Source organism: Molothrus ater, chromosome 1 (genome assembly GCF_012460135.2).
Source record: "Molothrus ater isolate BHLD 08-10-18 breed brown headed cowbird chromosome 1, BPBGC_Mater_1.1, whole genome shotgun sequence".
Taxonomy (NCBI): Eukaryota; Metazoa; Chordata; class Aves; order Passeriformes; family Icteridae; genus Molothrus; species Molothrus ater.
In genome coordinates, this window is record NC_050478.2 from 106,500,980 (window position 1) to 106,527,368 (window position 26,389).

At 39.7% G+C, this 26,389-nt stretch overlaps 1 protein-coding gene across 1 annotated transcript in view; it reads left to right on the plus strand.

Annotated features, from left to right (window-relative positions):
* LAMA3 (laminin subunit alpha 3) overlaps positions 1-26,389 on the plus strand; it is a 106,038-nt gene that overhangs the window by 39,940 nt on the left and 39,709 nt on the right. The window contains 20 exon segments of the mRNA XM_054517226.1: positions 772-871; positions 1,309-1,465; positions 3,306-3,444; positions 5,151-5,293; positions 6,544-6,644; positions 6,766-6,919; positions 8,270-8,430; positions 10,326-10,434; positions 11,900-11,997; positions 14,236-14,401; positions 14,826-14,952; positions 15,772-15,911; positions 16,280-16,395; positions 16,899-17,110; positions 17,917-18,121; positions 18,729-18,873; positions 19,668-19,808; positions 21,179-21,343; positions 24,244-24,345; positions 25,363-25,446. Coding sequence (XP_054373201.1) covers positions 772-871; positions 1,309-1,465; positions 3,306-3,444; positions 5,151-5,293; positions 6,544-6,644; positions 6,766-6,919; positions 8,270-8,430; positions 10,326-10,434; positions 11,900-11,997; positions 14,236-14,401; positions 14,826-14,952; positions 15,772-15,911; positions 16,280-16,395; positions 16,899-17,110; positions 17,917-18,121; positions 18,729-18,873; positions 19,668-19,808; positions 21,179-21,343; positions 24,244-24,345; positions 25,363-25,446 — 2,765 coding nt within the window.

Sequence of the window (26,389 nt, forward strand, 5' to 3'; positions counted from 1 at the left end):
CAGGAGAATGAGCAAGGCAGATGTTACCACTGTGCTTCCCAGTCATTTTGTGCATGTCTTAGAAAAAAGGGTGCTTTTAGACTAGGACATAAATCTATTTAGGAAGACTCAGCCTTTCAATCCAGCTTGAAAGTTTTAGTCTTGACATACTTGTTCTTAGTACAGCATATTATACCTCATTACAGACCTCATTAGAGGTGTCCTTTAGTTTGTGCCACAAGTGCTGTCCCCTGTAGAAAGTCATTCAATGTTGTTGTCCAGTGTCAGTTGAAAATATGTGTATTATATGAACCCATATGTTGCAGTTATGTCAGATTAAATATTGGGGTACCAGGCTTAGAAACATTAACATCTTGCAATTTTTGTAATTTAGGTTTTAGATTTTGTTATTAGTGGGTTTTTTTAATATAATTATTCTTTATGATATTGCTGCAGGAATTCTGACTTGCTGGGAACACATTTGCATAGCAGTTCTGCAAAACTGCAGCCCTGCATTTAGCAATGTAGCAGGGTGTATTATTTGAGGGTTTTTTTTTTAAAGTGACTTTTGTCACCTTCTAAGGAGAAATTATAAAGGAAACAGGCACAAACACGGGAAGCTCAAAATAATTGCAGCTTATGCACGTGTATTAAGTTGTGCTTGAGAGAGTCTAAGGGTTCTGGGAGGAGGAAGCGAGTCATTAATGGTGTTTAATCAGGTGAAGCCATGGTGTGTTTGCTGATAACTTCCACCTCTCCTTTTCTGGTTGGCTTCTGCTGCTGGCGTGCCAGGCTGCAGGTGTGATGTTGGAGGATCCCTCAGCCCAGCCTGCTCCCAGCCCTGGGGCAGCTGCCGGTGCAGAGTGCACGTCGTGGGCACCACATGTCGCGAGTGAGTCCAGCTGGGCTCCTGGCACAGCCTCAGCACAGTCCCTTGTTATGCTTTCATGTGACATTCTGGGTTTGTTGATGATTAACTTGGTAAATTGCACTGGTTATTGATATTAATTTTCCTGGGGAGTTTCCTTCCTATATTTTACTAAGATTTTCTGACTTGTTTCATTAAATAACCAATACCAGTTTTGCAATATGTATCTATGTATCTATCAAGAGTTGTATAGGAAAATGTATCAAAGCTGTGAAAGCTTCTGCAAAGAAAGTTCTTATTGCATCCCTGTAACCAGCTGTCTTGAATCTATGAGCTGGTGTCAGAATTCCTCAGTCACCAGTAGATCATCTCTCTTCCACTGCTTTTTGCCCTTGGATGTAGATCATAAATGACTGCTAATTCTTTGCTGATTTGTTGTGGGCTTTTTTCCTTCTTGAAAGGCCTGAAAAAAACTATTTTTTTCCTGATCTGCACCACATGAAGTTTGAGATTGAAGGTGGTACTACTGTCCAAGGAGAGAAAATTCGGTTTGGCTATGATCCTCAGGAATTTCCTGGCTTCAGTTGGAGAGGATATGCACAGATGTCCTCTATACAAGTAAGCTGGTGTTTCACTCAAGACTTTAGGGTGAAAATGAAAACAAAAGTACATGGCACATATGTCTTTATAATACTGCTATGTGTGTGGAAGGTCATGGAAAAAAGAGAAAAGGACAGGATCTGACTAATCCTAACTCTTTGGCACTGTGTTGCTGTTGGGATTAGTGAGTTGTGGGTATTTTTGTCAGGTCATTTGCATGTTGCTTGTGCAAATATGCCTCCTTCAGAAATGTTCTTTGTGGTTGGTTTTTTTTGTGAGACAGCTGGAAAGAGGGAACTTACAGCTTTAAGTCTATAATACTAAGTGCAGAAATTCTTGTCAAGCCAAGAACAGTGGGAACAGCAGAAGGTTAATGCTTGGCTAAATAGTTTGAATTGCACAGGTCCATGTCAGTCTGTATCCACAAAATTTTCAGGTAAATTCCAACTGCTGTCACCGAAGTCATCTTACACTTGAACTTACATTGGGTAGAGAAGTGAGAAGTGCTAGCTTTTATTATGAAAGATACCTTCACATTACAGCAAACAGGAAAATGTGTGGTTCAGTAAAAGAAGCTGTGAGCAGGGGCATATTGGCAACAATTATTTTAGTTTCATGACAGACTATGAATAAACTAAACAATAGCTGAGGGAATAAGTAAATCACGGGTAGAAAGTCGCCATAATTTCTCTGAGAAGGGCCCTTCAGACTTTGGATTGAACTGCTGATCAAATGAAGCAGAATTTTAAAACAGTAGGTTTGAGCAATAAATGGGATTTGTTCACTCCCCTTGAAAGCAGGGCTTTGGTATAGTCGTGTCCGGCCTCTGTTTGTCCAGGGACTAATGAATTACTATAGCATGGAACAAAAGCACATAACCATTGTGCAATGATTTCCTCTATGTTTTTCTTCCTTCAGTCTTTCTTCTTTTGTTGTTTTGGTCTTGTTTTTTTTTTTTAATCCCAGATAATTTTTGAATTTTCAGTATTATTGCACATTCATAAATGAAGGCAGCTCTTTGGTATCTGATTTCTTAACGCCTGCTTTCTAATTCAGCTGCTTTTTGCATTTCTTTCCATGGGCATTTTGTACAGGCTTTTTGTTCTGTTCTCAGATGTGGGTAACAGAGAAAACACTTGCATTTGGGGAAGCAGAGTGGACCACAGTGGGGAGGTCACTGTGCCACAAATAGCTTGGAAAGGGACAGCGGGTGGATTGTGATGGGTGAACTGGTGGGAACTAGATAGTGAGGGGAGCTTTAGGATTTTGGATAGAAATAAAGAAACCAAACTCATGAGATTGCACCAATCCTGTTTTTTCCTAATCCACCACTGATCCTTAACATGTCTATTAGTTTTTCTGAATACTAAATAATGGGGCTGTGTGAATGCAGAGAATTTTGTGGGTCTGCAGGTGTCAGTTCAGCTCCAGGACAAGGACAGCATTCCTGGTATTGCAACTCTGAGCAACTTTAGGAGCTGGTAGAGGATCAGCAGCTTCAGTGACAGTCTGAGGTGTCTGCATGCTGTGGGACCTCAGACTAGGATCAATGATTGTGGCCTATTCCTTGGAAAGGCAGGAATATCAACAGCCATATGCCTCCTTTATGGCATCAGTGGGGACAATAATAGTAAAATACTGTTGCTGAATCACACTTACATGTTAGTTGAGCCTTCTGTGTCCTTCTGGATCAGCTGGTATTCAACAAGAGTTTTATTTCACAGGAGATTTTGTTCCATGCACTTTTGTAAGCTGCCCATGCCTTTTTGTCTTTGCCAAGTGGTTTTTCTTTCTCTGGGTGACAGTAACAAGTAATGTACTTTCCATTCCTCCTTTTTCCCTTTTTTATTTTTCCCAGCCAGAGGTGGTTATGCCTATCACTGTGGCTTCCCCTAAGCTCTTCCACCTAGTCCTCCACTATGTCAGCCTGGGCTCAAAAAGCTCTAAAGGGAAGATCTCAGTTGCTGAGGGAAAACATATTGGCACTAATTATACTTGTAAGTGAATTAATTTTCTCACTAGGCTTCCCTGTCTTCCTCTGTCATAGACCAGCACTGCCATTCCAGTATATACTTTTCTGCATGTGCCTTTTTCTTGTAGGACTTTAGTCTGGTGCTTGCATGGCTTCTGACTGTTTTCCAATTCAGCACTTTATGGCTGTTTTTGTTTATTAACTTCCATTTTGCAGAATGAAGTGAGGATAACTTTGAATGTGGAAAAATCAAACCTCTACTTATTTCACATTATCCTGAGGTATATTAACCCTGGAGGGGAAACATTATCTGGTCGTATATCTGCTTGTCAAACTCAGCCTGGAGCAGGTAGGTGTAACTCAGCAGTGCAACAGCTCAGATGAATGTTAGATCAGAGAAGACTTTCCAAGGTGCACCTAAGTCAAGTCTTTAATTTTGCTTAAAAGGCATCGCTTTTAACAGTGTCAGTGCTTTTGCGCTTCTCCTTGTATATATTTTGCTGTGTAATTGATGTGGCTGTGTTTGCATGAAACTCTTGCTTGCAGTAGTAATCAGCATTTGTTTCTTCAAATGTTTGCCACACTTAGTACTTTCAGTTCTGTACTTGAAAGCTCTGAACTGTAGGTTTTATGTAGCTTTTAAAGAAGGGGTAGCAACACTTTGTTTTACTTGCCTTTAATATTCAAGTTTTAAATGTGGCTTTTGCCTTCATTCAATGAGTAGGGTTTGTTTAAAATGATGAGCCCAGTCTACCAAGTTCTGATTACAGCCCTCAAAAACATATTATGCCTTTCAGACCTTGATAAAAGATAAGTACTCCATATCCTTTGAATGGTAGGGGCATACCAGGCCTATGTGTCTTACTATTCCTGCCTTATTGAGAGGAGTAAAGTTATAGATCCTTTTAGAGATTCAAGTAAGACAAAACTGAAGACTTCACAAACACCATTCAGCAGAGTGGCAGAAATTTGTGGCCATCACTGGCTTCCAATGGCTGGGACACAGGGAACCAGATTTGGTCTGTGTCCAGGGTCTTCAACGAGGAAACCTTTAATATTCATAACAGTTGATCCTCATGACTTCTATTTGACAAAACATACCACAGCTTTATTTCTGTAGTACATAGAATCACAGAATTATCTGGGTAGGAGGGAGCTTAAAAATTATCCAGTTCCAGCCCCCTACCATGGGCAGGGACACCTTCCACTAGACCAGGCTGCTGAGAGCCCCATCCAACTTGGCCTTGAACACTGCCAGGGATGGGGCATCCACAACTGGCCCGTCGTCTCTGTCTAGAAGTTATCTGTCTGTAAGTAAGCATTTTAGATGGTGCTGAGAGCCTCCAACACCTCAAGTATTTGACTTAAAGTCACACGAGAATGTGTCAGTTGAATATATTGAGTGTCAGTGCAGAGAGAGGTTGAATGGAAAATTATGGAAGGGGAAACTGAAAAAGTGACCATTTCAGATATTTCAAAACTGGCCATTGCAGGGGCAGAACTCTGCTTTTCTGTACCAATTTGCTCAAGAGTAATAAGAATGCAAGCAACAACCACTGCATAGCTCTGTGTCTGGTTGAGTGCATTGCTAATGCATGTTGACTGAAAATCATTGATCAACTCCTGTCAAACAAAGTTTAATGGACCAAATTATCAGTCCAGCCCACTAAGCAAGTAGAGACATTTACACAGTCACTTATGTTTTTTACTTGATTTTTTTTTTTCTGGCAGTGGCTGCTCAGAGCAAAGAGTTTGTCTTCTCACCCAGCAAGGAGCCAGCTTTTATCACAATCCCAGGAAAAAGCTCCACAGAGCCTTTCTCACTGGCTCCAGGCATGTGGACTGTCAGTATAATGGCAGAGGAAGTCCTCTTGGTAAGAAAACAATTGAGGAAAACAACTGCTTGAAGGTTGTCATGAAGTTACTGCTCTGGAGTTATTTGCTGCGAAGAACCCTGCAAGCAAGTGAAATTCAGTGCTAGTGAAAGGAACAGAATACAGTTATGAAAATTTACATTTCTCCCTCTTATTTCTTCTGACTTTCTCCTGCTCTAATTTTTCTTCTCCTTACAGACTTTAAGACTTATCTGGAATCTGTACCTTCAAATGATAAGGTATTACTAACATACAGCACAAAGCATAAGTGCTCACAAAAATTAGTAATTTTTATGTATCCAATCTTGTGTCTAGAGCTTAGCTCAGCCAAGGCCTTAGTTTCTTGAAAAAAAAAGATCTTCATAAGAGTATTGTAAAATGGGCTGCATTATGAGCAGGTCAATTTCGGACTGCTTTTATCCTCCTGTCTTTTCTCTGCTTTCATTCACTGAAAAACTGAAAAATTTTCTAGTAGCAGTTCTAAGAAATTGCTAGAGAAAGAGAAATTGTTTGAGATGATCATTTATGAAAAACCTTAAATATGATCACAAAGACAGCATACTGAAACTCTTACATATTTCATACAGGGATAAAAAGCAGTGTCTCCAGTCATTAAGCCTGGGGCTATGTTAAATTTATGGAGTACTACATGAAGTGCTAGTAAAGAGCTTGCAAACATATTTGTTGCTGAAAGTGACAGTATTATTCTGCTGGGTTTTTTCACTAATACCTTTGAAGAGGTATATATTGATAGTCTTAGCCCTTCATGTTCTCACATTAACAGTTGTTATATTTAAGCTCTAATATATTAATTTAAGTAAGAAAGGCAGAACAAAAACTCACCCAGGGTTGAGATGTGTGCTTGTGACCCAGAGTTGAGATGTGTGCTTGTGTTTTGCACTCAGGGATGAAAACTGCAGGCATCTGGCTGTGTGTTACTGGGCTGCAGGGAAGCTCCCTTCAGTGCACTGTCTTGTACAACACATGATGGGAGAGTGGTTTCAGAGTTTCCCTGACCACAGGGCAGCTGCCTTCTTGCCATCTTTCTGAAATTACAGAGTCAGGGAAACACATTCTGATGTTATTGGCCCAAGTAGTAACAGAAAAAGCCCCACCCAGATTTTGCAGATACCTTCTGCACAAATTGTTTATGTGATTGGTTTCATTCATTGTTACATTGTGAAAGCCTGGAGATGTTCTTTTTGTCATTATTTGAGTGCTTTAGCATTTATTGTATTCTTTGTTCTTAGGATTATCTGGTGCTGTTACCTAGTGATTACTACAAGGCGTCCCTGTTGCAGATCCGAGTTACGGAGCCTTGCACACATCCTGGGCCTGATTCAGCAGAACAGTCAGTAGATGTGCTACAGCCTAAACCACTACCTTTGGTTTATTTTGTTATCATCCTGCTGCACTTGAAAACAATAATAATCCTATGTTTTGTTTTTTTGTTTTTGTTTTTTTGGTGTAAGCTGCTTGCTGTATCAGCATCTGCCCCTGGACAGATTTTCCTGTGTCCTTGGCTCAGAGGCAGTGCATTTCAGACACGGGGGAGAATCCAGAAGAATACCTGTGCAACAGCCAGCTCCCAGTCTGCCAGTGATGGCCCACATCACTGGAAGAGAGGTCAGATTCCTGCCTGCTAATTACAGTCCCATCTGTGCTGTCGACTATAAACCTACTGGACTAAAATGCTTGCAGATTTACAGCTCAGGATTTTCAGATCTTAACACATCCCTAAAACTGACTCGGCACCAAGCTCTGCATTTTACACAAAACTATGTAAAAGTATCAGTGTAGGCAGATTTCTAACTGTGACTGGAGTGGACATTCCATTCTGGCAAAAGCATTTCATTAAATAAAAATACTTCTCCTTTAGGCATACTGTCCTGTTCAGAAGAAATCACATAATGATTTGTCAGCAGAAATGGCATACATATATCACTCTAAATTAATCTTTTTTTTCTTAAATAGCTACACTTAGGTAAAATGTTTGCTTTCACTGAAAAATAAGCAGAAGCAATTATGCTACTGCTGTAGGTCCTTTGAAAGCAAAGCATGTTTTAGAAATGAGAAGATCTACTAGAATTGTGTTTGGCAAAAAGTAAGGTATTTTACCAAGTATGTGATACTGATGTAAAATGATTATGGCCTCTATTACTGTGCTTGGATAGTTCTTTTAAAAATATCAAGTACAGCAAGAATACTCACATGCCACAGGGTCTGGTGCTTCATCACTGATGCATGTGCAAAATTTACTGGTATGAATAATTGCAGTGAAGTCAAGAGGGCTGTTGACAGAATTATTTACATGTTTAAGTGTTTGTAGCCTAAGGAAATACTGAGAAAAATTTGAAAATAATTATGTAGTCAACTGAAGCAAAACCTTTGTAACCGCAGCACTTTACTACTTAGAAATATTTTGCATCAAATATTGTGTTAACTACTTTGTGCAAGAAACCTAAAATAAAAACTTGATGCTTCAAAGTGCTGGTGTTTGCTGGAGAAGATGCTTTCCCTCTTCAGGGAGTAGGGAATCAAAATACAGCATTGCTACAGTAGGAATTTTGTGTTCCTGGGAATATTTTTTCAGTGGAGCAGTAAACTCAGTTTTTGTATGTTGTTAAGGATAGCTTAGAGATGATGGTGACAATTTTTTAGCATCATAACATTTCTTTCCTTTCTGCTGGGGAAAAGAGAAATATTAGTGTAGCAATTTCCCAGGGTTATTTTACAGCTTTCCTAGAACAGTTATAATGGCAGCTGTTTCTTGAACTTGTTTGACTCTTATTAGAGGACAAAGTGATATTTATAAGCATTGTTTGCATTCTGCTAGGTGTCTTCTGTTGAGGCACTGCAGGACTGGCTCTGGACTAATGCTGACCAGTCCAAAGAGCAGGAAATGGGAGCTTCCTGCAAGAAAAGGGAGTGAAAGATTTAACTCCTTTTTTTTGTTTTTCAATTCTTTTGACCCAGGTCAATTTAGAGATGACCATAAATGTTCCTCAAGTGGGTCGCTATGTTCTGGTTTTTGAGTATGCCAATGAAGAGGATCAGATAAACACTGCAGAGGTAACAGTGCATAGCCCTGGACCTGTCACTGAAGGCAGAGTAAGAATATACAGTTGTAAATACAGGTAAGAATTTCTGAAGTAATCACTAAATGGTTAAATAAGCATTTGGATAGTAATTATACTTTTTTATATATTTGAGTTCATTTTATGATGTAGATTGTTCAAATTCTAGGATGATTTAAAAGCAAGTGCAGGATTCTGTGATTTTGTAGAGGTTTTTAATTCTCTTTGTGCAGTCAGCTCATTAAATATTGCTACTGCTTCAATGAATTGTTTTCCTATTCAAAGGGTTACTTTTATATTTATGTTTTTAAATCCTTATAAACTACTAATCCCCAAGTCCAGTGGAAGAGCATCACTGTTGGCTGCAGATGCCTGCACTGATTTTCTTCAGTTAAAATTGTGTCCAAGGGCTTTGGCTGTAAAAAATGTAGCAGCTAGTGTTACAAGAGTATTCCCACCGTTTCTAACAAGATTTGCTGAAGCAGAAGTGTAAAGGTCTCTGAAATTCTGCCTGTAGTCATCCTCTGGCTCTTAGGCTGTAGGCAAGGTCTTCAGCCAAATGCTTCTTTATCCTTTAATGAGGTTACTGCAGATGTTTCTGCACAAGAGATTTTGCCTGAGTGAGATTGTCTTTAACACTTGAGCACCTCAGCTTATTTTGAGCCCTTGGGAGAGCCTGCCCAGGGCCAGGGGACTACAGACATGCAGCCTTTACTCCCATGAGCCAACTGCTTGGCAGAATGGAGGCTTAGGGATATTCAGGATGAAATTGCTCAGTAAGAAAAATCATTTTCATCAGCATGTTTGTGATACAGAGCACAGCCATGTGGAGCAGTGACCTTGTCAGGTTATTGCTGGGGAAAGCTCTTATTTTAGCCTGTTAAATAACACTTTGAGTCCCAAACTTCTTGCTATAAATCTTCTGTTTTATTGGGGTTTTGGTGTTTTTTTTCTCCAAAACACATTTTATGGGCTGATTTTGAACGTATTTGTTTGTTTATGTGATACATTGGAAATGTGTTCATGGAAATACAAAGAAAGCCCTTGCTGCTTTAATGTAGCAATGCAGCAAATCCCTTCTGCAGGCATTCTGCCTGAACTGAGTGGTCACATGGTGAGTGAGCTGCTGTGTCATCTTTCCCAAACAGGAAGTCTCTTCTGATAAAAAATAAATCAAGCAATGACATAGTGAGGTACATGTAGATAACAGTAACTTGTAGAATTTGTCATATATTGTGCCAGACTTTCTTACAGCTCAGTGAGCTTGAATATTCCAAATAAAACATGGTAAGAGAATAAAGCATCACAGGCTTTGAGCAAATCATGAGTAAGGGACCTATATTTCTCTAGTTGTACGTGTCCCTAGCCCTGAGCTGACCTTTTTTCTGATATATGCTTTAAACAAGAGTGAAAATTCCATATTCTCTGGTTTGTAGAGGAGGCAAACCTGTTTTTTCACTTGCATTGAGGAGTATCTCAGCATACAGAATAGCTTCCTAAGATCAGGCCTTGCCCAGCTGCCACTGTGTGTGTAAGAGCTGCTGATTCACATCCTCAGAGGCACATGGCAGTGGTGGAAAGGAGCTTACACCCCAAGGAGCATGGTCCAGGCAGGAGAATACTAGTTACACACATGTTACACAGTGTGAAAATGTAGGTAGCACCTATGTGTGGCTGTCTGTCTACATCCTACTTAAGCCAGTAGCTCAAATGGGTGTCTGAGCTGAGATCTGGAGGCTTCAGCTCTAACCCTCCCAGGATAAGCAGTGCTTTGTACATGGTAGATCCTGTGTCTCACTGGTGAGGACAGTGCATGTTCTGCGGTGGCCACAGGCAGGTCCAGCCGGAGGGCCAGGTGCTGTGGCTGGCCTGCAGCCAGGCAGTGAAGCTAGGTGACAGCCTAAACAACGTGGCAATGCCAGCAGGCTCGTCTTTAATCCTGCCTCTTGTCTCAGTTTCCTTTGTCGCAGCGTTGTAGTTGATGACAGGAACCGTGTCGCAGCCTATGACCTTCTAGCGGACACAAGGATACGTCTGAGGGCGTCATCAAGTAATTTTCTTCTGGTAAGTTCGCATTTCCATTTCTTTTTGGTCATACTTGTTCCTTGATGGGGTAAACAAAGATATTTGTCTCCCTGTGTTCACATTCTGTAAGGGAACATGTGAAATTATGTATGTTAGATGTTGACTAGACATGCCTTATATACACCCCAGAATGCTGAGGCACACTTGTCAGTTCCAAAGACAAACAGAACTTTGCCTTTATTGGCAAGGTTTTTTCCAGCTTTCTTGTGCTTTGTTTCAGTTCTCCTCTCACTTCTACAAGTAAACTTTAGAGGAAACATATTCTGGTAGCTTTTATACATAATCTTTTATTGTCTTTTTTTGTTTTTTTCTAAATCCTCAAAGCCCATGTGGGAGTTTCCCATGTCTCTTACAAAATTCAGGTAATAAATGCATTTATTTCAGGTAATAAATGCATTCATTAATCATATAGCTTTTAGGTATTTTAAATAAAAAGCCTTCACTGACCTCTTTTGGCCACACCAGGAATATACTTTTCTGGAGACTAAATTTTCTTATGTGTGGTTCTGCTTTCTATTTTAGAAACACAAGGTTTGTTAAAATCTTGAGCTCCAGCCCAGCTAGTAACAACTAGTAGAACTAACAGCTGATACATGCTTTCTTCACTTCATGAGTCAGTGTAAACTAATACGATTTACATTTTCTGTTAGCTTCCTGCAGCAGCTGCTGTGCTAACAAGATCCAACCTTCACAATCTTTTATTGTAAAGTCTGCACTTAGCAAAAGATGGGAAAGGGGAAAATAAGTGCTTCTGGTGTGTAGACACTGATTATGAAGTCAATGGCAGGAGTTTTGGGGTTAAAGACACTCATGTGTTCCCTTCATGAAGAGCAGAGAGGCAAATGGGAGTCACCTCCAATGCTTTCCTTTATGTCTTTACCACCATGGGTACAGCAGGACTACCACAGATTCATTTGTTCATGTCCACTTTTAGTTAAAATAAAAATTCCCATATGAGGTCTTGCTTCTTTTGAAATGAGTTCTGAATCCTGGGTGAGAAATCCTGGTGTCACTTAAATTCACTCCCATGGACTTTGCACTAGCAAGTGTTTGTGCCTTTATTTGAGAGTCTGGGAGTTCCCCCAGGGTCCAAAAGTCTCAAAGAGCTTTTCCCTCCTACTCCTCTACATTCCTTGCCTTGCTTCTCAGCCTTTGAGCTGGTCTTCTGTCTTTCCCTTTTCCACACATGTATGCTTACCTTTTAGTTATGTCTCTCCTGAACAGCCAATATTCCCTTGACAAGGACAGAAAAATGCTATTTAACCCTGAGGCATTGAGTTGCAGGGAGGTAAAAGGATCCAAAATCTTGTGGGAGGTCTATGACAGAACATGGCTTTGGGCTCATATCTCCCTATGCTAAAATTAGGCTTCATCCTTCCTGTTCAGGCCTGGCCCTGTTATTTATGATATTAATTGTTAATTGTGCCTTGTGCTTGTTTTTCAGCACAAGGTTTGCATTATATCAGCTGAAGAATTTTCTCCAGAATACGTGGATCCTAGAGTACAGTGCATAGCTGCTTACAGGAGTAACAGTGATGGAAGGTAACTTGCTTGATTTTATCCTTCCTATTATCTGAGGACAACCTTGAAAGGTAGAATAAATAGTGTTTTAATTTTTTTCAGTGGCGCTTTACTCAGTGACTCACAGGTGATTTGTAGGCCACTTCTGTAAAGTAGTCTTTGTAAAGAAGCTGAAATGTTAGTGTCAATCTATACAGTCTTTGCACAGAATTTTGTTGATAAGAGCCTATTCCTAGCCCATCTGAACCTCCCAGTGCTGATGTGTGAGAAAACATATCTTTCACATGCCATCCAGTAGGACAGGTGTCCAAGCTGGAAAATCATTCCTAGTTTAGTGGCCTGAAATACTTACTGTTCCATCTGAAGTTTTCTTCTGCATGTTACTGCTTCAGCTGTCCCAAAACAGCTTTAATTTGTCACTAGGTGTGGGATGTGACTGCCCTTTCAGGCACAACTTGGCAGCCTCAAATTACTCAACATGAAAACTCCTGCTTCCCAAACAAGCCATTCCCTTTTCCCTGTCATAGTGGGGCCCCTAGGGTAGGTGTGCCCTCATCATTCACCTCACACAGTAACACCAGCTGGTCCTTCTTCTCCATCATACTTTATAGGACCAGTAATTAGGGGACTCATGTACTGCTTGGTTAATCCAGGCTGACAGCTCTTCTCTTGCTGTGAAGATCTGAACCTGAACCTTGCCTTCCCCAGTGGTCAAGTTTGGGATCTGCAGAGCATCTCCTCTGTCGTGTTGAAGCTCTTCCCCTCCCCGTCTTTTGTTCTTTGGGACAGAGTGGAACTGTCACTGCAGCTTCCAAATTAGGGACCTCCACATTTCAGTGCCTGCCTGCACTCCCTAGGATGTGCCTCGTGATTCCTACTCCTAAAGCTTTCCTTCCTACTGATCTAGCAGTGGGAAGGGTCTCAAAATAAAAGTGAATGTCATTTGCAGGACTTAAGAGTCAAAAAGAGTTGGTGATTTGGTCTAATAGTTTTCCAAATGGTAGCTTGTAATATAATGGTTGAATTGAAACAGAAAGCAGAAAAATCTGGTAGTAAATTGGATAAAAACATGTGACTGTGCTTGGTTTCCAAACATGCATAGCATTGAATCACAGCTTAATTCTCCTGCTCATTGTTACCACTGAGAGCAGCTTTCTAAGACTGAAAATACTTGTCCTTCCACCAGATTTATTTTGCAAATACAGGCATTTATATTTTGAGTAAAACAGGGAAAGATGAGTGAAAAACATGATTCGAAATAAAATAAATGTAGAAACTTACATATTTGACTTTGGTTTTGTGTTGGGTATTTTTTTAAACTCTTGTTAAATTTGCATTTTTTAGTGTAGGTTTTTGTTTTGTTTTTGTTATCTGCCAGCATTTTTGCTTTCCTGAAAGTGTTTTAAGTTCATCAAATTGAAAGATGCAGAGGCTTGGCTCAGTTTAACAGTATTGTAAGTGGATGCTGCACATGATTTCCCACACAGGCCTGGCAAATACATCTCAGTTCTGAAACATACTTGCAATTCCAGTTCTGGATCTGTCTTGATTCAAGATTAATCATTGTCTGTTGAGTACTTACTAGAAGTGAATAAATACAGCCAGGAAACCCCCCAAAATATTTTATCCTGCAGTCTTGGAAAATTCTTCTCTAAATCCCAGAATTAATTATGCCAAGGAAGAAATAGTTAAACACAGCAGTGAATGAATAAGAATGCTTTGAAGGAGTACTGTTATTTATTTTGGCTCCAGTTCTACAAATATTTGAGTATATACTTAACTTCTAAATACTTGAGTAGTCCCATTGACTTCAGTGGGAAAACTTGCATGTTTAAAGGATCCTCCTATGTAAATATTTGTAGAACTGAGAATTCAATATTAGTGCAGATTCTAGTGAATGTAACTAACTGGATTAACTAAAATGTATTTAATTTTTAGTGCTCCTGATTCCCTTAAGTTTCCTCTTCCTCAGCAAATTCTTTCCACTGAAACCTAAAGTTATGTGAATTTTGTGTGAATAAAATCAGTTAATACATTAAAAGTGTACAAACTTTCCCGTTCTTATGGAAGTTAAATCCATACTTCTTGTTTTCATTTACTTTCTGATCATTCATAAAGAATCCAAATAGGTACAGGAGTTATTATTGCATTATCAATTATAATATAGTCTAAGACATTGACTTTAAGTCAGCAGCCTTTTCTGTTATGATTAAGACTTTCTCCTGGCCCCAAGAATAATTGCTGTGGTTCTGTGTTTAGTGCAGCATGCATTCCCTCAGTGTTTGAGACTCCACCAGGAGCTTTGGTTTTGAATGCATTCAAAGATGGGAAGATTTCTGAAGTGCAGGAGAATATACTCCATGATCCACTGAGTGCCATTTTACCTGCTGGTTCAGTTCATGGAGTCACCTTGACACCATTGCAGGTACCTCGTATTTTGAAAACTTTGTTTTGCAAGTCACAGGGTATGTTCTTAGTAGAGTTAAGTAGATGAAATTCTGTAAGATAATAAAAAGTGGATGACGTGATATGATGAAAATGTTGCAAACTAAGTAAGCCACAGAAACAATAGAAAGAATGGCGGGGGGGGAACCCCAAATACCAGTTTCTTTCTCGACTGCACAACAGTTGTACGGACTGCAGAGGAATGTTAAATGTGCTTGGCAGGCAAACAGAACATGCAGTTGTAATGCCATTTTCCTTGAAGAAATTGAACTTGCTGAGAGATGCTAAGCCCCCTCTCTTTCACTGCTGGTAGGGGGCACTGAGCACAGCTGGTAAGCCCAAGAATGTTTCACAAAACAATTCTATTCTGTGATTTAATACCAGAGCTGTTCTTGTTTCTCCAGAACCAGATCACCTTGAGTGGCAGAGTGCCCCACTTGGGCCGATACGTATTTGTGGTACATTTTTATCAGCCGGCACACCCAATGTTCTCTGTGCAAGTCCATGTGAATGCAGGACATGTGTGGTCAGGTAGGCATCTGAATTTGACCTAACCCCTTTCCTTTCTTAGCATTTTGGGTTATGGACCTGTGTTGGCTTGACCCTGTATGGACACAAGGTGCCCAAAGTTTCAAACACTTTGCTTCCACCTTTCCCTTTTTCCTGAGCTCAGCTTTGCTCGCAAATTTGTCCAACTTCTCCCACTGAGTAGCACATGGGTACAGAGAATGTGGGCTGTACTCCGCTCATCACAGGTTGCCTCTGTTCCTTCCTCCTCAGTGAGGGACTGCTCACACTATTCCCATGCTTTAGTGTGGGATCCCTCACATGGGAGACAGTCCTCCACCAGCTTCTCCAACATTAGTTATTCTCCTGGTCTGCAATTCCTCACTAATTTCTCCAGTGTAGGTGCTTTTCATGGGGTCACAAGGCCTGCTAGGAGACTGCTCCAGTGTCGAATTCCCAGAGGTTCACAGACCCTATTTGGGCATCCACCTGCTCTTGAGGGGGTCTCCTCCACAGCCTGCAGGTGGATCTCTGGTCCAGCACCTGGAGCTCTCCTTCACTGGCCTGGTGACTGCAGATTTGGTTCTCTTGCATGCTCTCACTCTTCTCTGTGGCTGTACCTGCTGTTGAGCTGGGGTTTTCCCCCTTTGTTAAATACGTTATTCCAGAGGCTCTACCATGGTCAGATGCAGCCTTGGCCATTGTTGGATCTGTCTTGGAGCCAACTGGGATTGGCTCTGTGGGACATGGAAGAATGTTCTTAGAGATTTTCATAGAACCCACCCCAGTAACCTTCTGCAATCAAAACCTTCTCACATAAACCCAATACATTTTTTCTTCTAGGTACTTTTAATGCTTCATTCTGCCCTCATACTTCTGGCTGTCGGGTTCAGGTGGTTGCAGCAAACCAAATTGAGCTTGACATTTCTGAAGCCATGGTCTCTGTTACAGTGATAATACCGGATGGAAGAATGCTGGTTGTGGTACGTGTATTATGTAAATGTACTTGAAAATGTTATTCTCAGTTTCACCATTCATTTACAGATAGATGCAAAGATAAAATCCAAAAAGAATAAATTTGTTAATGTTGTTTCAGATTTTTAGGATCTTTTGCACTGCTTTTATTTAAATTTTTAAGATATTCTGCACTGTTTTTGTTGTACACTGCTTGTAGCATCACAACTTTGAGGGCAGTATGCAAAGTTTATTTTCTTATTTTTGGTTAAAATCTTAAAGGTTTTGAAAAAATCCAGATTGCATAATGAAGCAACATTTAAATATGTAAATGCCTTAGCTTGTGTCTTTTTGTTTTTCTCTGAAATGTACAATTTAGCTTTCTTATTGTTTTAAGGAAAATATCTTAGTTGTTCCAGCAGACACCTACAGTTACACAATTCTTGACAAAAAGACAGTGGACAAGTCATTTGATTTTATCAGCCAGTGTGGAGGAAACAGTTTTTATATTGAGTAAGCATCACTTTCTAAAACACTGAACATTGACAACAAACTGGGAATAATATTACTTTTACTCTGCGTTAAAGAGCTGCCTTAAATCCCTGTAATTGTGCTACATTAAAATGCTTTTCACAGCTTATGCTAGCCCATTGAATTTCCATGAGTCATTTTTCCATGACTTTCTGTTGCAAATGCATTGTAAAGGTAGAGCTTTATTGCTCACAGTACAAAAGAGGAATATCTATGTCATCTTCCTGTCTTTGGTATTTCCATCTTTGGTATTTGGTATTTTGCTTGGCATGTCTGAACTGATACAACTAATCCACACTTGCTATGATAAAACCTCTTACCTGCATGTTCAAAGCTATTCACCCTGATTTAATTAAAGTATATCCTTGCATGTGTGCTGATGCCATCCTTATGTCAAACTGCTTGAAAGACTGAACCACTGCAAAGCACTCTCATAGCAATCCTGAGTGCCAGCACTTAAATGATTTATATTCCAATTTAAACAGCCCAGAACGATCATCAGCCTTCTGTAAGGACTCTGTGAGGTCGCTGGTGGCTTTCTACAACAATGGAGCCCTGCCATGTGATTGCCACAGTGCAGGTGCCACCAGCCCTACATGCAGCCCCCTGGGAGGGCAGTGTGCTTGCAGACCCAACGTCGTCGGTCGCCAGTGCAGCCGATGCCAAACTGGCTACTATGGATTCCCGTTTTGCAAGTGTAAGTATGTGCTTGCACTCCTTCATCTCCTGGCCTGGCCACCTGCTGAATCCTCTGAATTTGCTGCAGGTGTACTGCAGCCTGACTTTTCTTTGTAGAGCCTGATCCTGTGAGAGGCTGGTCAGGCTGTTTTAGCTTTACCATAGCATTAGCTTCCAGTTTAAGGCAGAAGAAATCGCATTCCCCTAAAGCACACCTAGCTCGTGGTGAAGTGACCCTTTGCATGTGTTGTCTGATCAGGTGTAGTAGGCTTACAGCTGAACTGGTTAAAATCCATATTGCCACTATTCCAGTGAAATGGACTTTTTTCTGCGCTGACTGCTAAATCATTTCCAAATTGTTAATGGTTAATCCCATTTTACACCTTCAATCTTTTCCATAGATAACCAGAGACACAGTATTCCTAATTCCTCAAATTCTGATGTTAATAACAACAGATCTATACATTACACCAACAGCTCAGCTGCTTTCATAGATACTATACTTGATGTTTATAGACATTGCTTTATAAAAGTGGTGCCCTTGACACCAAAACTAATCCTTGGCAGTTTTGGCAAGTGATAAACAATGTCTGTGGTGAAGTTAAGCAGCCCATCCATGGAAAAGAGCCAAGCATTAAACCTGCTCTTTGAAACTATTGTTGCAGTCACATAGTTGGTTTCTATGACCCTGAACATTAAACTAGTGAGAGAAAAGAGTCATGTTTTCTATACATAAAGGTTGTGTGTATTTGTTACATATTCAGTAAGAGTTGATTGTTGTAAGATGAGATGTGGCTGATTTGTGGAACTATTTCTTTGATCTAGTATGCAACTGTGGGCAGCGTCTTTGTGATGACGTGACTGGTAAATGCATTTGCCCTCCACGAACTGTGAAGCCAAAATGTGAAGTGTGTGAGAAATATTACTTCAGCTATCATCCCCTTGCTGGCTGCAAGAGCTGCAACTGCTCAGAAAAAGGAATTGTTGATGTGGCAAACCCAGAATGTGATAAAACCAGTGGGCAATGCAAGTAAGTTTGGGTTATGTGTGTTAACAACAAGGCATGGGTGGTTTGCTTCAATGCTCTTTTCAGGTGTTTGGAGAGGTAATGGGAAATTTAGTTATTCACTCTTCAGTGTGAGCAAAATGGATTTTACCCACTGTGAACTGTTGTAAACTAACCCAAGCTTTGTGGGTGATTGAGGTCTCTGTAATTATTCATATACTTGCAATTTCCCATTTTTCTGTTACCAGGTGCATGCCTTGATTAATGCCCAGGCACATTTTCCAGCTATAAATCTTCTTCCAGCTCTGCTTACCTATATTCAATGTTTTACACCTTGGCATACAGAGAGAGTAGTTCTGCACTGCAAGCCCTGAATAGCTGCAGAAGTCTAATTCTATTGTGAGCATTTTTATCCTTCAAAGTCAAATCCATTCCTACTCAGTTCTGTGGCCATTTATAACATCACACTATTCAAAATCTGAGACCAATACTAACCTTTTCTCTGTGGAAGTCATAAAGTTGTGTCACAGCCATGCAATCCCTTCGAATATCCACCTACCTGTTTTATTTTCCTTTCCCTGCTCCATTCCTACCTCCCTTATTGACTCTCTCTCCTTTGTGTTTGATAAAGATGCAAACCAGGAATAAAAGGCCATCGGTGTGATCAGTGTGCTCCTGGAACTTATGGTTTCCCTAACTGTGTGCCATGTAGCTGTAACAGAGATGGAACAGAGCCAGATGTTTGTGATCCCCAGACAGGAATTTGTCTTTGCAAGGTCAGATAAATCAAATTACTTCTGCATTCACAAGCATCATTTGCATGCCAGTGACTATTTCTTATATAATGGGGTGAATAAAGTGAGTTTATCAGTAAATTTTCAGTAAAAATTTAATGCAGCTGTACGAAGCCATCACACTTTGCTGTATGTGCACAGATTATCATGGTCACATTAAATACAATTTTTTAATGGCTTCAATATCTGTCAGTTATACAGGTGGTCTTAGTTTTTGCAGGATGTTAGAGAGCTGCAGAGTGGGTGCCCATTGAATCACTGAAGCAGTCTGTATGTACCCTGCACAGATCCACTTTATCCATCTGCATCTTGCCTTTTGGATGTTAACCAAGTCCCATGCTTTTTTTAGCCATATTATGTCAGTTGACATTTTACCACATCATTATAGCTAGGAAATCTTCTTTTGTTCTGATCTGCATAATTAAATGCGATAAATGTGAACTTTCACAAGTGACCTTTTATATTGTGGGTTTGCAAAAGCCAGCAGGAGGGTTTTGGCAAGCAAGTTACCAGCTGTCTCTGACTAATATTTATTACTCAGTGGTTCACATTTCAGATTATAAACTGCAAAGAAAGCTTACGAGATAGCCTCCAAGACAGTTTTATTTGAATTTGTAATATAGCCTATCCAGACAACCACGTATTTTCATTCATTGGTTTCTGTACATTTATATATACATTCTTTCAGAAGATTTGTTTCATATGCAGGAAATTTTGGGGACCTCAGCAATGCAAAAAGAAAAGCACTGAAATTTCTTTGAACTATGCCCTAACAGGAGAATGTTGAAGGTCCAGCGTGTGACACTTGCAGACCAGGATCCTTTTATCTGAACCCTTCTAACCCCAGGGGATGCACACCTTGCTTTTGTTTTGGGGCAACCAGCAGCTGTCGCAGCACGGATCGTCGTAGAACCAAGGTGGACCAAAGATCTTTTTTCTTTTCTATCAGTGAACTTACACTTGTTCCATTGAGGAAATTTAAGATTTCTTCTAAAGTTGAAAGTATATTTTATTAGCTTCTAAGGATGAGAAATATTCTCCAAGCAATTCTCCAAGTACAGCTTCCTCAAGATTAGGAGTAGTCTGAAAGTGCTGTTCAGCAGAAATGGCTCTTTTCACCTGTTTGTTTACAAGTCACTAGTTGGACTGAAGTTGAGCCAGCCTTTATCTTGCTTGCTTTATCTTCAAACTCTTATGTCATCATTGAAGTCAATGATCTCCTTCAAGATGATTTGATAAACACATATCATTTTACATATCTGTATTATAGATGCATTAAGAATTGTGTGACAGATTCTACGGAGATTGTGAGAATTGTCTTTCTTACCTCCTTGTAGAAGAGACATGACATCAAGTGTGAGAAACAAAGATTTTAGTAGCATAAATGGCTGTAGGCTGAAAAATCATGTGACTGGAAAAAAAAAGACTGAAAAAAAAAGGCAACAGCTGCTTGAAAAAGGCAAGAGAAAGGAAAAAAAGAGGAGAGCTGGAGTGGTGGATGAGGAGTTTAGTTTAGGTTTAGACATAGACTAGATACAATCCAGATTGTGCCCTTTACTGTTTACAAGCAAAAGGTGAAAATGTGGCCTAAGTGAAATCAGTAAAAAACTTCCTCTAGTCATTACTTGTCCTCACCAAAAACTATTAATGAAAGCATGTCTATTTTTTTTGGTTTTTTGCTCTGGCCAGTCAAGGACAATTCACCAGAACCCAGAACTGTTCTGGTACATCATACACATTATGCTCTCTTTCCTCCAGCATAATGATAAAAAAGAGGCATAGTCTTTCATGAAACAATAGCCATAAACGTAAAATGTGCATTAAAGAGGCAGAATATTAGGCTACATTGCCTGCCTCTCTAAAATGTCATGCAATGCCCCCTCCCTCACAGTTAACCTGTTCCAAACTCTGTCTTTGAGAGACAAAGATTTGGTTCTGGAATGGACTTTAGAAAGCATCTCCAAATTATATTCTCGGGTTTGTGTGCACAGTTCCTATTACTCCCAGAAGGCTATGTCTTCCTGTGGCTGAAGACAGAATTTAGTTTCCAGGTGACAAACCAAATGCCTGCATCCCAAGTAGCTTTGGCATGTCTTCTTCATATTTTCACTCTCTTTTGAGGTCCATGGAATATCCATTGTTCAAAGACTTCAGGCTGACTCTGAAGGAGTTGGATCTCATCTAAGGGAATTAAAACTGCTAAACAATTTTTTCTCGTTACTTGGTGCTGGTAAAGTTTTAACAAAGGATGAGGCAAACTTTTGGTTTCCTTTATGTTTTTCATTAGTTTGTGGATATGAGGAACTGGCGCTTGGAGGCAGTAGATGAACATATGGACATTCCAGTCACTTTCAATCCAGTCAGTAACAGTGTGGTGGCTGATGTTCAAGAATTGCCAGCTTCTGTGCAAAATTTGTACTGGAAAGCACCACCATCCTACTTGGGAGAGAAGGTAAATGCCACTTAACTCTTCTGGTTTAGTAACATGTAATCATTTCTTTACCAGTGTCATTGATAAAGAGTCTCATTGTTTTTCTTAGATAAGTTTGTCTCTCTTCACTCATATCTCTTACCTGTCATGTAGGGAATCACACCATTTTACTTCTGAGTGTGGTTTTGAAATTAACCAATAACACAGAATTAATCATATTGCTTGGTGCTAGACAGGTCTTAATGTGAACAGCATGATCAAGAACTCAATGGCTCCAATGTCTCAAGCAGGTGGTTCCTTCAGCTGCTTTTCTGATGCCCAGAACATGTAGAACGTGCCAATGTGGCTGCTCTAAAACCCAGAACATGTAGGGCTTGTCAATTCTTTAGATTCTCTAGAGTATATCCTGGGCAGATTTCCAAAAGAGTAAAAGCTGATTATGTGCTCAGTGGCACACAAAAGCCCCCAGCATTTGCTTTGGATATGCTCTATGCTCCTTGGGAAGAACATCAACTGGTTTTCTACCCTTTGTGTTTCTTGGGCTGGTGGCTGCTCTGTCAGTCCGTGCATGGGAGCAGCCTTCTGCTCATGGTTAGTGCCATCAGCGTCTCAGCCTGAGGATCACACTGACCAGAGGACTTTGCTAATGGTGACTTGCAGGCCCAGAGCCCCCCTCTTTGGAGCTCTGACAGTGCCAATACTTACCAGCCCGTTGCAGGATACACAGGCTTTTCAGATGTGATCCTACTGACACACAAGAGAAATGGTGTAGACACCAAGACATGAAAGATGGTTCAATTTTTGAAGTTTCTCCTAGTCCTTATTTTAGAGACTAGAGCAGTATTTTTCTTCCTGCTCTCCTATGCTCAGAGCTGTATATATATAATCTCAGGTGAATGGCACATTTAGTTTGAGTGCTTTTTCTTGACATTATAAAGGTTCTTAGTGCCCACAAATTATTTTTGAAAGGAATTTCATATTAAAGCACACATTATCACCTGCAGTGTTAAACCAAAAGTACTTTTGTTGTTCAGTAACAAGGTATAAAGCAGGCAATAACCCTTTTTAAACACAGCTGATGTGTTTTAAGATCAGTGCTGACTTATGTTGCATGTCCCAGTACATGCCTAGGTCCTAGGCCTGCCATTACTTGCTGTTATTTACAATGACAGCACTGCAAATAAAATAGTTCTAATTTGGGTTTTGCTTTTGCTGTATGCAGTGTGTGAGTGTATATTTTAGCATAGGCAATACTGCAGTAATGAAAGTCCCACCAAAATGCTATCTAGCTCTGAGTTTACATGTTCATAAATTTACCAATTATTGTTATTGTGTTTTGGAAATGTCAGGGTTTGGTCTGCTTCCAGTGATAGCATCTCTTTTAGAAAATATGAACAAGATCTCTTCAGCTATTTTTCTTTATGATAAGGGTATAAATACTGTTTTCCATTATTTGAAACCTTTAAACTGGTTTCACTAGAACATTTATATTTAGCAGAGTATATTTTCTTTCCTCCCTCTGTCTTTTGTTTACGAAGTTAAAAGGGAATCAAATATAAAATGTGTAGCAGTACGGAAACTAAGAGTAATTGAGAAATTCAGATCATGTTGTCCCCATTTTCTTTTCTGTTTTATCATTCTACATAACAGACCATTTTTGACATTAGAAAATAAATACTACAGAATACAGGGGTTAGTTTGTAGCATCAATATCATCCTATAAAAAAAATTTTAAAAGTAATTTAACAGCCGCTCAAATGGTGCAGTTCTGAAACATGTTAAATAGGAAATCAACTCTAATTTGAATTTCTTATGTTTTTTTTAAAGAATTCATTTATACAGGGTGATTTGATTGTGTTGGCAAACTATAGACAATGTTCCAAATGATGATTTGAAAATGCAGTTGTGTGAGGAGAATAGCATTAATTACAGACCTATGATACACGGAACAAATTTAGTGTTGAGATGTCAGTATTTTATTTGAAATTCATCAGAGATATGCAGAGGAGTAGATCTTCCCTGTAGAAGAGCAGAACCTGACAAAGCAATTCTTCCATGACAAAACCAAGGATAAGATATAAGGGCAAATGAGAAAGGTGCAAACCAAAATAGGACATCCATAGCATAATGCCTTATTTCACTTGGTACCCACAAACCTTCCTTTGAAGCTCTTCTTGGAACAGAAGCTATCTAGGCTGTGCCTGGAGCATCCTGTGCTCCCAGGGTGTTTTGTACTGAGTCCCTCACACAGCACCCAGGGCTGTGCTGTGTTTGTCGGGTGATTCAACCACACTTGTGTCTGTTCTGGGCAGCAGCCCCATGTTCAGTTGGGTCTGAGGCCATCTGTGGTCACCTGTAGCTGGTTTCAGCTCAGCCTACAGACACAGTCTGCTTACCACAGAGCTGATACCAGTAGAAATTCTGTCCTGAAGGTAGAACAAAGGAATGCTGATTGCATTCATGTTTGCAATAAGTTTAGAAAATGCTGGCTTTAAACCTGCTTAGTCTGTCTTCTTTTTATCCATGGCTGTTCATGAGGTTCACCACCACTTTCACTGTCAGTCTGATGCCTGTTCTTGATGCACCAAATCTGCTTTGTACAGTCAGGTGAAGAACAATATTCATGTAACCATGGGATTTCTCCATGCCACAGGTGGTGTGAACCCAAGTATAAAAAAAACCCAAAAAACATGATGCAGGTAACCTTTCAGAAAACGGTATCTGCTCATGTCAGATACACACAGTAAACAAAATAGAAAGTAACTTCTTCAAACAGCAATATTTTCATATTTTTTCTAAAGAACGAAGAGTAAATGTGTTATTTATAGTGCTGGAAGATGAGATAAACTGGAATAAAAATTTACATTAATATCAACCAATAGTGCAGTAAAGTATATCTGGTCTTGTGCGTTTTGTTACAGCTTTCTTCATATGGTGGCTACCTAAGTTACCAAGTGAAATCTTTTGGCTTACCTAGTGAGGGCATGGTTCTTCTGGATAAGAAACCTGATATACGACTAACAGTAAGCTTTAAAATACTATTTTTTTTCCTATAAGCAGTACATGATTTTCATCTTACTTAACAACTATGGCAAATTTTGCTCTTATAGTGGACTTAACTATTAAAACATTAACTTAACTATCAAAACCATTAACTATTTCTATAAAAGTGATTTTACTTCATTTTGCTCAAAACCATCAACACATATGTCTGTGTTGCCAAAGTATCATATTATGATACTTATGCCAAACACATCTGTTGCCAAAGTAACATATTATTAAGCATAACTGATTTGCAGAGCAAGTAAAAAGATAAACCAGGATTTTCTCTGTAGAATGTGCCTGTGGAAAAAGAAAATCAATGCGTTGCACACTTGTCAACAAGTATGGCCTCATCTCTGCAAAAGATGCCCTGGATTTCATGTGTGATTGATCTCATTTTCTGTGAGATTTTTTTTCAGCATAAAACTAGGCATAATTATAAGACTTCAAGGAACTGAAACAAAAATGCAATTTAGGTTGACATTTTTTTAATTTAACCACTTTAGAGCCAAAATTGAAATCTTTAACTGTTTGTTGAGATTCTCAAGGGGGTGTTTTGTTTCCTCACACCATCAGAAATACCCATTGAATGCTCTAGGATTCTTATTGGGAAATGTACCTCATAAACTGCTACCATAATACCAATAGTTGCTGGTGCACCGGGATGCAAAGATGAGTGTTTCAGAATGTAAAACCATTCTTATTCTAAGGTAATAACTAGTTCTTTTGAAAGGTGATCAGCATTAATTTGATTCTCTTGATGTTTTACTTGCAAACAAGGTTGTTAATAGGCAAAAGCAGTGAAAACCTTGCTGACACCACAACACAGTGCTCACTATACCACTTTCCTGAGAAAAAGACATACAGTTTTCCTAGTGTTACTCAGTTTTGATCCCCCAAACAACAGGATTAATGTGCTTCACCAAATTTTTTTGTATCTGAGCACTTTCCCATAACAAGTAGTGAAACAGCAATGTTACATCCTCATTCTCACATAGGGCCAAGAAATGGAAATTGTTTTTATGGATCCCAACAACCCACTGCCTGATCGTCAATATTACGGCCGAGTGCAGCTGGTTGAGGTAAGAACTGAAAAAGGAATGGCCTTCTTTTCTTTCCAGAGTCACAGAAAAATGCACACATGTAGAATACGTGCAGAAATACCAAATACTTGGTAACAGTGAGGACTATAAACTTAAACACTGTAGACCTTAACTATAAAGAACACTTTTTATCTCTCTTCACTGCCACAATGAACCTGGGTTTCTGGTTCATGACACCTAATTTTAGCACCTCTGGGCTGGGCATCTCGTCCAGTGTAGCTCTTAGCATTCCCTCCAGGGCCAATGGAGTAATGCTGAATCAGTCCTCAATAGAAGGTGATTCATTGCAGCCACAGACTTTACTTAATAGGGACGGAATGAATTGTTATCTGTTTTCTTGGTGTCTAGGTACTAGTTTAGAATGGGGTGTCCAACATTCAGGTAGGTGAATTCAGCGAGGATTATTCCTACCTTAAACCTGTGCTCAGAAGGTTGAACTGGGTAATTTATTTCATATGCAGGCAAAGAAGATGTTTCTTCAAGCCAAATTCCATTTTCAGCAATGCTGAAAATTGATTAACAGCAAGAAAGCCCTGAAAGATTGGGTTTCTAGGATTTCATTTACTCTTAAAAATAAAAGCATTTTTCTTCACATTTTTATGGTTTGATGGATGATATCTCAAAGAAATTTGGATGACTGAAGAAGATGCTACAGGCTTCTTCACTTTTTAATACCTCAAAGCCATACTTACCTTGCACAGTCAAAGCTACAGCCCTTTCTTCATACTCGTTATTTTTTTTTTTGCACCCATTGTGTGTCTATTCTCCTGGACTCTATTGCCCCACACCAGCTGGCACTAGACAAGTCTACTCCAGCGTGTTTTCTCCCTTTCTCTGTCCTCTGGTCTTCTCTGAAGCTACTCTTTCAAGCAGCTGCAGCGCTGTGCTCGTTTTGTGCCCGTTGATGTGCAGGGCAGTACTG